This window comes from Elaeis guineensis, chromosome 9, assembly GCF_000442705.2.
Source record: "Elaeis guineensis isolate ETL-2024a chromosome 9, EG11, whole genome shotgun sequence".
In the NCBI taxonomy this organism is placed as follows: Eukaryota; Viridiplantae; Streptophyta; class Magnoliopsida; order Arecales; family Arecaceae; genus Elaeis; species Elaeis guineensis.
The window spans coordinates 2,447,937-2,459,315 of record NC_026001.2 but is presented as its reverse complement, the minus strand read 5'-3'; the positions used below and the strand labels follow the sequence as shown (position 1 = coordinate 2,459,315).

General features: G+C 39.6%; 1 protein-coding gene across 3 annotated transcripts; it reads left to right on the top strand.

Annotated features, from left to right (window-relative positions):
- Positions 1–345: 345 nt before the first annotated feature.
- LOC105033852 (protein FAR1-RELATED SEQUENCE 9) lies at positions 346–7,094 on the top strand. 3 transcript variants are annotated; one of them, XM_073243598.1, is made up of 4 exons: positions 346–497; positions 2,191–4,762; positions 4,835–4,920; positions 6,797–7,094. In XM_073243598.1, the coding sequence occupies exon 2, from the start codon at positions 2,192–2,194 to the stop codon at positions 4,754–4,756; it is 2,565 nt and encodes an 854-aa protein (XP_073099699.1). In that variant the 5' UTR covers positions 346–497; position 2,191; the 3' UTR covers positions 4,757–4,762; positions 4,835–4,920; positions 6,797–7,094. The 3 variants fall into 3 exon arrangements, with proteins under 3 accessions (XP_073099699.1, XP_073099698.1, XP_073099700.1); XM_073243597.1 differs by lacking the exon at positions 346–497 and adding an exon at positions 504–1,878 and having other exon boundaries at positions 1,976–4,762; XM_073243599.1 differs by lacking the exon at positions 346–497 and having other exon boundaries at positions 504–4,762; positions 4,844–4,920.
- The last annotated feature ends 4,285 nt before the right edge of the window (positions 7,095–11,379 follow it).

Sequence of the window (11,379 nt, the reverse complement as noted above, 5' to 3'; positions counted from 1 at the left end):
TAGATAATCAATTTGTCCATTAACAGAATAATAAAGGAGCCTATAAATCCTATAAAGCAGTGCTAGCTAAACCAGCTTAAGCTAACATGGCACAATCTCTTTCATCATCTTGATATCGAGATGGAAAGAAAACATACTTAAATTTTTTAAAGAAAAATAAAAATATTGTTTAATTATTAATTACATGGTTTAAGTTCTATAGATAGGTTAAATGGTCACTGAAGCATGTTTGTGCCAAGATGAGGACAAGACAATTCAACTAGGCTTGGCGGAGCACAGGGTCGCCCAAGCCGAAGGCCGCCCACTTCTAGCCATGATTAGTTGTTTTTTTTGTCTTTTTGATGGAGTGATTAATTGTGTTAAGGTCTAAGGTTTGCGCTGCGATGCGGTGAGTTTAGGGTTATCCTCACACCATCGGGGGGGATGGCGAGGGCCGGAGAGGCCCAGCCGCCAAGCGGAGAAGCGTAAGAGAAGACCCCAGCAGCGAGCCAAAGCAAGTAAGAAGCGATGAGAGAGAGCCTCCTCCCAATCTTCTTCTCTTCCCCTCTTCCTCGGATTAACTCTCTGTCTCTCTCCTGTTTTTTTTTGAATTATTTTTTAGTCACTCCTTTTGATCTCCCTGCGGTTCTTTCCTTCCAGGTTTTCTTTATCCGCATCGTTTTCTTTCTTCCACTTAGCTTGTTTTTGCTGAATTTTCTGGCTTTCTGATTAGGGGTTTGATCTTGGTTTCACTCTCTTATGAATAAATAATTGCTCTCTATCTTTTTTGCGCATGACCTAGATTTCCGGAGTTATTCTGGCTGGATTTATCGATGGCTGTTGCCACAGTATCTTGCTATATTTTTTTGTTGCAATCCCCCTCCTGATGCTTTCGAGTTATCCGATCCTAAGGCATGAAAGACATGTTTTTTTGTTCCCTTGTTTCCTTTGATTAGTTCCGAGTTGTGTAGGATTTCGATTCTTCTCCATAGCTGCTATTTGTTGTCTTTGCGATATTTTTGCAGAAACTTTTCCGTCGTTCTGATGCCATTAGTCTTCTCTGGTCGTTGAGGCATGCAACAAAGTGTTTTTTTTTTTTTTTTGGTTACTTGTGAACTCTCAAGGGTTTTCATTCTTAAGACGGGCAATTTAATATTTTGCTTTTTTTTTTTCCTTTCAATTTTTCCATCAATCAGATGTTCCGATGATTGTTGAGGCATAGAAAAATTGGTTTCTTGATTCCCTCTGAGCTCTTGAGTTTTGACTGTTCTTCACAGTTGCCATTTTTTATGTTGTCATCTTTTCTGTTGGAAGTATTCCATCAATTTGATGCCCTTGGCTCTTCTTACTGTCGAGAAATGGTTAAAAAAAAAGTTTTTGATTTGACTTTTAACTCTCGGAGGTTTTGGTTCTTCTTCAGAACTGTCATTCATTATGTCGCGATCTTTTTGTTGTAAATTTTCCATTAATCTAAGAAAACTTGGCTCCTCTGTTTATCAAGTTATGAAAAAGAAAAAGGGGTTTCTCTGATTACTTCTGAGCTCTGTTGGCTTTTGATTTTGTCCCCCCCCGAACTGCGATCTATTATTTGGTATACCTTTTTATCGCAAGTTTTCCGTCAATCCATGCTTATCTGATTGCGAAGACATGCAAAGATTGGTTCTTTGGTTACTTTTAAGCTTTCGTAGGTTTTGATTCTTCTATGGAATGATGGACGACCAGCACCACGGCGGCAATGGACCTGCTAGAGCACCACTTTTTTATTGCAAATTTTGTTTTACCATACTTTTCACTGCAATTTTTCCATGAATGCGGTCCCATTCAGCTTTGCTGAATTTACAAACATGAAAAATGGTTTTGTGATTGCTTCCGAGCTCTCAAGGCTCGATCTATTATTTGGTAAACTTTTTTGTTGCAATCTTTCCGTCAATCCATGCTTATCTGATTGCAAAGACGTGAAAAGATTGGTTCTTTAGTTACTTTTAAGTTTTCGTAGGTTTTGATTCTTCTATGGAATGATGGACGACCAGCAGCACGGCGGCAGTGGACCTGATAGAGCACCACTTTTTTTATTGCAAGCTTTGTTTTACTATATTTTTCATTGCAATTTTTCCATGAATCCGGTTCCATTCAGCTTTGCTGAATTTAGAAGCATGAAAAATGGTTTTGTGATTGCTTCCGAGCTCTCAAGGCTTTTTGAGTCCTTTTCAGAATGATGGATGGCAACCCTCATGGTGTCAATGAACTGATAGAGCACCATGTAGACCTCGAAGATGATAGCATCAACTTTTGGGCGACGCTGGGTGTCAGTCCCCATGTCGTGGAGCCCGAGCAACACTCAATCCCACCACACCACCATATGGAGCAACAACCACCTCTTGAGATGGTTGAGCAGTCTGTCCGAAGGGAGCTGTTTGCACAGGAAGGGGATCCAAGGCTGGATCCTTTTGTGGGTATGGAGTTTGAATCAGGGGAGGCTGCAAAGACATTCTATATTGCATATGCTAGCCGTGTTGGGTTCTCTGTTCGCATTGCACGGTCCCGGCGATCAAAATGCAATGAGTCTGTGATCATGTTGAGGTTTGTTTGTTCGAGAGAAGGGTTCAGCAGGGAGAAGCGCATCATTGCTGGCAAGAAAACAAGGAAAAGGGCAGCATCCATAAGGGAAGGGTGCAAGGCTATGCTCGAAGTGATTCGAAGAAGTGATGAGAAATGGGTTGTGACAAAGCTCGTCAAGGAGCATAATCATGAAGTTGGGATGCCAAGCAAAGTGCATTATATTGCCACAGAAGGAGATGCTGTGATAGATCCATATCATGGTATGGAGTTTGAATCTCTCGAGGCAGCAAAGACGTTCTACTATGCATATGCTAGCCGTGTGGGTTTTGAAGCTCGTGTTCGGCAGTCTCGCCGTTCGTTGCATGATGAGTCCCTTAAAATGTTGAAACTTGTCTGCTCAAAGCATCGGTACCATTCAGGAAGGGACAACAATGGTGATGATAACACGAAGTTGCAAATTCAAGATCCTAATAAAGAAGGTTGTGAGGCATTATTTGAGATAATTCGGAAAGATGGCGATTTGTGGGTGGTTTCTAAACTTGTGCTGGAGCATAATCATGAATTGACATGTTCGACACCAAGCAAGGTGCGGTGCATTCGGTCACAAGGAGAGATACTTGTTATTTCAAAGAACTTTGATGATACTCGCAATCTTCTGTTAAATGGTCAGGACTCACAGTATCCTAGGGAGATTCAGTACAATGACTTGGGTCCAGATGATGCTCAAAATCTTCTTGAATATTTCAAGAAGACACAAGTGGAGAATCCTGCATTTTACTATGCAGTGCAGGTTGGAAACAACAATTGCATGACCAACATTTTCTGGGCTGATGCTAAAGCTCGAATGGCCTATTACTACTTTGGTGATGCTGTTAGACTTGACACAGCATACAAAAATGACAAGGAATTGATGCCTGTTGTTACATTTATGGGTGTAAATCATCACCTGCAACCTGTAGTTTTTGGATGTGCACTGCTTGTTGATGAGTCAGAGGCATCATTTGTTTGGCTCTTTGAAAACTGGCTTGCAGCCATGCCCGCACGCCATCCAGTGTCGTTAGTTACTGAACTAAACAGGGCGATGGCAGTAGCAGTTGCAAAAGTACTACCAAACACCCATCATTGTTTTTGTAAGAAACATGTCTTATTTACCATCCAACAGGAACTGTGTAATCTGTATTCTGTACAAACCCCATTTGAAGGAGAACTGCAGAAATGTATTGATGATTCTGAAACAAGAGAATTGTTTGAGTCATGTTGGGATGCAATAATTGATAAGTATGGCCTGAAGGAGAACACCTACCTGCAGTCCTTGTACAATATTCGCCATCAGTGGGTTCCCATCTACTTGAAGGAAATATTCTTTGCAGAAGTCTCCGTATCTCAAAGGTGCGAAAATTTTGACAAGGTTATTGAAAAATATTTCACTAAAAAGACCCCTTTGCGGGTGGCTGTTAGGCAACTTAGACAGGCCATTGCAAGTTGGTACGAAACAGAAGCCCAAGCAGATTTTGTTACATTGTTTGCAAAGCCGTTTCTGAGGACTGCCTCACCAATGGAGAAACAAGCAGCTGGCATCTACACAAGGACAATATTTGACAGATTTCAGGAGGAATTTGTTCAATCCTTGGGTTACCATGTAGATAAAATTGAAGACGGAGCAATTAGGAGGTATCAAGTGTTGAGAAATGAAGATGCTGAAGAGACATGCAGAGTCACATTTAATGCCTCTGAAAACAAAGCACATTGTAGTTGCTGCATGTTTGAGTTATCTGGTGTCTTGTGCAGACATGCTTTGAAAGTCTTCATTGTCAATGGTGTCCGCACACTTCCAAAAGATTACATCCTGAAACGGTGGACAAAACATGCCAAGAAAGGTTCTGTTTTGGATGATTATGGTGTTGAGCTCAGAGGTAATTGTGAAGATCCTTCAACCGCAAGGTATAATGATCTCTGTTGTGATGCTGTTAGATGTGCAAGAGAAGGGGCAACAAATATAGAGTTCTATAAGGTTGCAAAGGATGCTATTCAAAAGGCGGTAAATGAAGTTGTCTCTGCAAAGCAAAAGAGGGGACAGCAAACTCTTCAGAGTTTTATAACATCGCAAAAGAAGCATACCAGAAAGCTCGGAAAGGTCACACCTAAAGTTGATGCATCAAATAAGAATGTAAAGAGGCTGGCATCAAAAAGAACATTGATGGAACATGACATTAGATGATTTGATGTAAGATAAACTGCTATATTATGCTTTTGTCATTCACTAATGTTGTACCTTGTTGATCCCGTTTTCTCTCAGGTTTTGCAGATTGTGAGTTGTTTTATTTTCAGTGGAGCTTGTTAAAGGATGCATATTCAGAACCCTGGGATATGTTGAATTTGGAGGTATGGAGCACACCTTTACTTTCCAACAAACAATTTACCCCAAATTTCTTTTTTGTCATTTAAAGTAAATTTCTTCTCAACAGAGTATATCTGGACATTTAAAGTCATTTTATGGCTTGTGAGATTATTATTAGTTGTTTTTGTTTTCTGGTGTCAATAATGAGGTTGTATCACTATGTTTATATTGTCATTGTTGATTGCATAATGTTTATATGCTTGCCAACCTGTTTCTTAATTTTTCCATTTCCTTTTTCTCCTTCTTTTAGATTTGGTTGTTTGGATATGCCATTTAGCTAGGTTTCGAATAATAAGGTCTATATATCACAAGACCTTAGCTTTGTGGAGAAAGGATGTAAACCACTCTATGAATTACAGGTTTAAGTTTGTTCCTCCAACATATGTTTAGAGAAACGTGTGTTTATCACTCTAGTGAACATCAAGAACTTGTAAAATTTGAGCCTTGGATAGTTATTTAAGGTGCTTGTGAGTTGTAAATACATGAAACCAGCGAGATATGTAAATATCGGTGCGAGGTAAAATAAGGATATATTTAACTACCATATCTTAAGGGAACTCTAACTCAGCCTTTCAACTCTCCTTCAGGTCATCTTTTGCTCCTTTTAGGCTCAACTTTGCCCTCAATCCTTTGCTGTGACTTCCAGGTTGCATGATGTGCGGTTGTGCAGACGACATATGTCTCTCTCATGTTAGACTCAGTCATCTCTCCGTGGCATTTCCTTAAGTGTAGATATGTGCATTTTTTGCATCTCTTTGCACAGAAAGTAGAAGTCCTTGCCCATGCACATTTTAAAAATCAGATGCATTTCACAAGTGTATGGTGCATGCCTATTGCTAGCGTGCATGTGCCTAATGCCGATGTCTTTATTTACTTGTTTATTTTATTTATGACGCACAATTATTTACTATCCTAGTGTATGGAATCTGGATTAGTACATAATTTGAACCATTATTGTCGATCATATATTTGCAGGCGACAATTGACCTCTCTATATCAATGACTTCCAAATGTTAATGCCAATCATTTTTTTTTTTTCATATAAACACTTAGAAATGGTAATTGGTGCCTTTCCAGGAAGTAGGTATTGATTTTATTATTTTTTTTTTTCCCGGGTTGGGTGTGGGGGGATGGTGGGTGGGTGGGGGGGCGCGGGGTTTCCTGGGGTAGATTTGGATCTTTTCAGTTTGGAGGGATGGGAAAGAACCTATTGATTTAGGAGGCATGCAGGAGCAGCAGAGAGATAGAGGGAGTTCATTTGTAATTTTAACAGAGTGAGGTTGCAAGATTGTCTATGGAAAAATAACCTCAGCCTTCTCCTTTTCTGGGTTTTCTTTTTTCCTTTTGGAAGGGGGTAGGGGGCTGGGATGGTGCAGGAGTGGGGGTGGTCCTCTATGAAGCTCTGGGAAAAAACAGGAGGCAATGTGCACTGTAATTAGAATTCTAGTTCTTTTCTTCTAGGAATATCTAAAGAAGAGAACATAGTGACACATGCCAGAGGAAGTGTTTGAGGATAGTTTTAATAATGCTAACGAGTTCTTTATTCATATTTAGATGTGAGTGAAGGATATATTCAATTTTTGAACCCTCTTTATTCATAGATGCATGTAGAATGGTCTTGCTCCTATCGTTGCAATTTTCTTATTCAACTGCCAAAGCTATTTGTGGTCAAGACATTATATGGACATCTCTTCTAAATGTTGCAGCATTACTAGTTACCTTTTATAGAGTTGGAGTACCACATATTCATTTTTAATCCAAGGTTATATGTTTCTTTGAATCTCTTCTGTTAGCGTAATGCGTAAACCTTTTATTTGCTTGGTGGAGAATAATGCTCTCATATGTGGCTGCCTTGTCCAGAGATGAATTCCAATTACAAGAGTTCAGTAAGACCTTGATGCTTCAAGGAGTCACCATTTAGAGCCTCAGTGAATGGTTGACGACTCTACAAAGCCGGAACTGGATCGGTATACCTGCCAGTGTTGGACTTTGACTGGCCTTTCATATCTGCAAGAGATTTGCCATGTAAATTTGATCATATTAGCTGTGCTCACATAAGTGATGGTCTTATGTTGGAAAATCTGATGTTGCTTGAGAAATCTTTCATGCATTATGTCGGTGGCTACCACTTCCAGAAGTGTAAACCCTTTTCCTTTTCCATCCGTCCCTGGATTTTTGTGATGCTTTTTTTGTCTTTTCATTTTTTTGAATCATGAAAGGATGGTAACCCGATCAAAATTTATTGCGATCACGAACAAAGACATCAAAATGCAGATGGACCTGTTCTGCGTCGGTTGTATGATTTCATTTATCTTTTGCTTGATGGTTTATGACACATGGTTTCTGGCAGTTTTGCTCAACGTCTCATGCCATCATGCTCTCATTTATTTCACATCAGGTATGATCTTATACAAAAGGTTTTCCTACAGTTGCCCATCCATGACCCAGAACCTGGATTGGCGAGCACTCTCTGGCATAACTCAGGATGCAGGGCATGGTATGCTGCAATGCATGCTTCAAATGGATAAATCTCGGTGGGAATGGAGAGCCCACTGGTGGCTTATTCAAGGAGGATTGGTGGTTGAGTGTGATGTGCAGATCTCAAGCGTGATCAACATCAATTGCCTCTCCGTCCTCAGTGTAATAATTTAAAAACCTCCATGGAGTCGTTCCAAAAGAAGTTGTAGAAACACCAATAACTCTGATATCCCCCAATTATGTTGGACGGGTCCGTGATACCAATCATTTGTGTATCTTACCAGAGAAAATAGTAAATAATAACAAAAAAAAATAATGTCTTTTTCTTTCGAAATCACAGTTTCAGAAATCAAAATTTATTATGCTTACCCGTGGCATGTAGATTTGAGTTTAAGAATATTTACTTTGTTCCCATGAGCACTGAAAGCTGCAAAATAAAAACGACCACCATTCCCATCATGCATAGGTTATTACAATAAGTAAACAGGTAATAACTTAAAGTGGGGTCTGGATAAGAGTTATAACGGCCGGTGATTTAAATCCTGAACTACCGTCCGCCTGAACAAAACCCTAGCTCTTGGCACGTGCCAGCCATCTCGCACGTGTCTGATGGTGCTCCAGAACCCAAGAAACGAGGAGCCTCCCACTCGCCTTCTCCCTTCTCCTCTCTTGCTCTTATACTTTCTCTAATAAATCCAAATTCTCTCAGAAAAAAATATTCATGTGTTTCAACATATTTATATTCCGTCGTCCCCAGAACCTGCCAAGTATAATTGCTTACCACTGATTAAACTGGGGAAAAAGAATAGCATATGAAATATATGAACATACCCATACATTGTCCCTCAGCTTATTTGCATCTTCCTAGAATTTCTTAGCACAATGTTTTGTGTATTGCAATTCTTTGTTCATTTGGAGCAAACAAAATTCTTTCATCCTTCTCACATTGGAAAGCCTAGCTGATGCTGCTGAAATGAACGAAACCGTACGAGGAAATTCTCCCCAAAGAACTATGAAGACTCAGAATGAGACTGTCTAGAATAATGCGATAGCATTTTTTTTGCAACATTTATCCAACTAAGATCTCCCAAACACTGATCTGCTTTGTTTTTGTAATTCCAGAGCTTGTTCACCTGCTGGAAATTGGGACATGCAATTGCATAAACATTGATGGTTAATGCCAAACCCAAGCACACCTAGGGAACTCTATTCTTGTCATGCAGAGTTGCAAGCATCTAACGGTTGCAACACTGAGGTTGGCTGGGCCGATTCAATTTAACATTGCCAGGTCAGGTCCATGTCAATGTTATTAAGATCCATGGGGCCCCGGAAAATTCTTCGCTCCTGGTTATCTAATGATAATAACAGTTATTAAACTCACCCAATTATTCAAGATGGAGTGATTTATTGCGTCATGTATGTGTTATCTTTGGTATGCTTTTGAGTTCCTCTATCCTGCAAGATGGAATGGCATTATTGCCAGTACGTGAGTATAATAATTGGCCTAATTGTTCCTTGCAAATGACTTTCCTGATATTTGTATAAGCTTGTTCGGAGGCTTAGTGGAAACAAGAACACCTGCCAGATTCTTCGCATAACATGCTTGCATGCTACTGTGCATTTCTTTATTACTTTCGCTATTGCGTATTCTCAGGGGAGACATGAAAAGACTTGATATATTATGCATTGTCCCTCATGGGATGTTAAGTTTCAGAGACATGTTGTTCCATTTTCATAGCAGGGTTGAAATGCTCTATTTAGGAAAATACTGCTTTCTACTCTGTCCAGATGTGGGAACTTTCATATCAAGATTTCTTTTAAGTGATTTATTTTTGTGGAAATGTGCATGAGAATTTTGCAAGTTTCCTTCTCGCCTGATGCTCAAAACAGTTCTTAAGTTAGACAACATATGTGTTAAGAAGCTCTACAACTTAGAGCTATGCATTCATGCTGGTGAATTTTAGTTGATACATGTACTATCTTTGACATAACAAATGCATCTCACCTAGATTTCGGCCGGGATTTTCCGAAGGACACCAGAATCTTATATGCTTCCAACTTTATCTGAGAGAGCATTTTGTTAGAGAGCAGAATTACCAACAAGTGCTCTATAATGTGGGAGGTTCTGATCAAGAAGTTTGAACCAACAGCAATTGGTGCCATACCATGGTATTTGACCATTTCCTGTGCTGAACGTAGGTGGAATCTCCATTGACCAAACAAAGATTGAATGCCAGGGTTTCGTGCCTCTCGAGTTGACATTACACCAATAATCGTGGATGCAACCCAAGAAAAATTGTGTTATTGATAAATGTATTTTGACTTTCATAGCATATAAATTACCCAAAATGGTCCAGAAGGATCCCTAATTTCCATTTCTAAAGACGACATGAGACCTCTACAGTAAACTAATGCTTTAAAGAAATCTTTGGAAGCCTTGCATTCCCATCATTTTTTCACGCCAGAGTCACGAAAGCTTTGCATCAGGAAGCTTAAATAACAAATCAACTCAAATTATAGATCACCTAATCCATGGCATTTCTGTATGTATTCTTTAGCTTTTTTTAGGCCAATCATTGAAATCAAAAAGAATAATTGGAGGAGGCCTATCGCCTCCAAAAGTAGCGATAGGTGCAGCATAAAATATTTAGCATCCATCTCTGCACTGAAATGGACCTCTTTCACTGATAAAAGGGATCATATATAAACAATCAGCAGGGAGGCTGGCAGTATTACAATTTGGTAGACCTTATCAATTAGCTTTTTTTTTTGGGGGGGAGGTTGTAAGAGTGGCAAAAAGGATCCAACCGGACCTCATCAATTAGCTAATGATCAAAACACAAACAATATGATAGATATTTTCAAAATAATAAAAGGCATAATATTTTGTTTTACATCAAAACCAGCCAACCGTTGTAGTGGTTGGTTGGCTGGTGGCTTTTCAAAATGGCTTATTAACCCTCCATACAGAACACATAACAATTGGTTTGACCCGTTAATACTAAATTATGATCCATATTGAGCTTCAGTCTATTTTAAAAGTTTATCGCATTTTTGTCTTGCATATATGATTGGTAGGAGTGAATAAAGTTTTTTTAAAAAATGGCAATGCTACATACTTTGAAACCATTTCTCCTTTTTTTTTTTTTTTTTCCAAGCTTTTCATTTTTCTTCTCTTTTTGCTTCAACACAATATACCTAATATGGGCACAGGGGATCCTCAGGAGTGGGGGAAGAGGTTGCCACCCTAAACAGCCACAGGAAAGTTTATTACTGTTTCCATGGCCCTACGCAAGGCCATTCGAGCCATTGTTTAAGCTTCTGTTTGTGGAGACGAATCTTGGCGTGGCATGGTTTTTATGTGTTTTTGGACAAGGCATGGATGTCGACCCATCAACAAAGAGGATAATATCAAACAAACCCACTTCAAGGAAGGAATTTAATCCCAAGTGGATTAGCTTGTGGGCTGATTATTTCACTGTTTTAGTTGAGATTGAGAGATGGGAGGGACAAAAACAAGCAATGCCGTGCTTATCAAAGGCCCTCAGTTGTCAAAGTAAAAGTCGCTTCCTTGGTCCTAAAAGGGAACATGACAAAAACTTTCGAGACTTTTTTTTAATGATGGAGCGGGGTTGAGGTTGCTTGTCGCTTATGATATTCTGGTTTCGTTGGGTACTTTAAAATGCCTGAAGAGCCCAAGATAGAGCCAACGAAGGGGCACAGTTTGATTCCAGCGGGTTCCTGCCAAAGACCCCCCTTTTTTTTATTTATTTTCCTTGTCTATCACCTCACTTTTGAGAGGAGGTCACAAAGACAGCATATCTGTACCATGGATTAATTCCAGAGGGGAAATTATTACTGGGTAAGGTGACAAGGATACACAATTTTCAGTACAGAGGAGTAAGAGAGAGAAAACCATGAATGGTCAAGGTACCGAAAGAAAGGGTCCAACATCAGATGATTCA

What these genes read in the sequence shown, in the direction of transcription:
- LOC105033852 (XM_073243598.1), top strand. Translation starts at nt 2,192, where the DNA reads ATGATGGATGGCAACCCTCATGGTGTCAATGAACTGATAGAGCACCAT.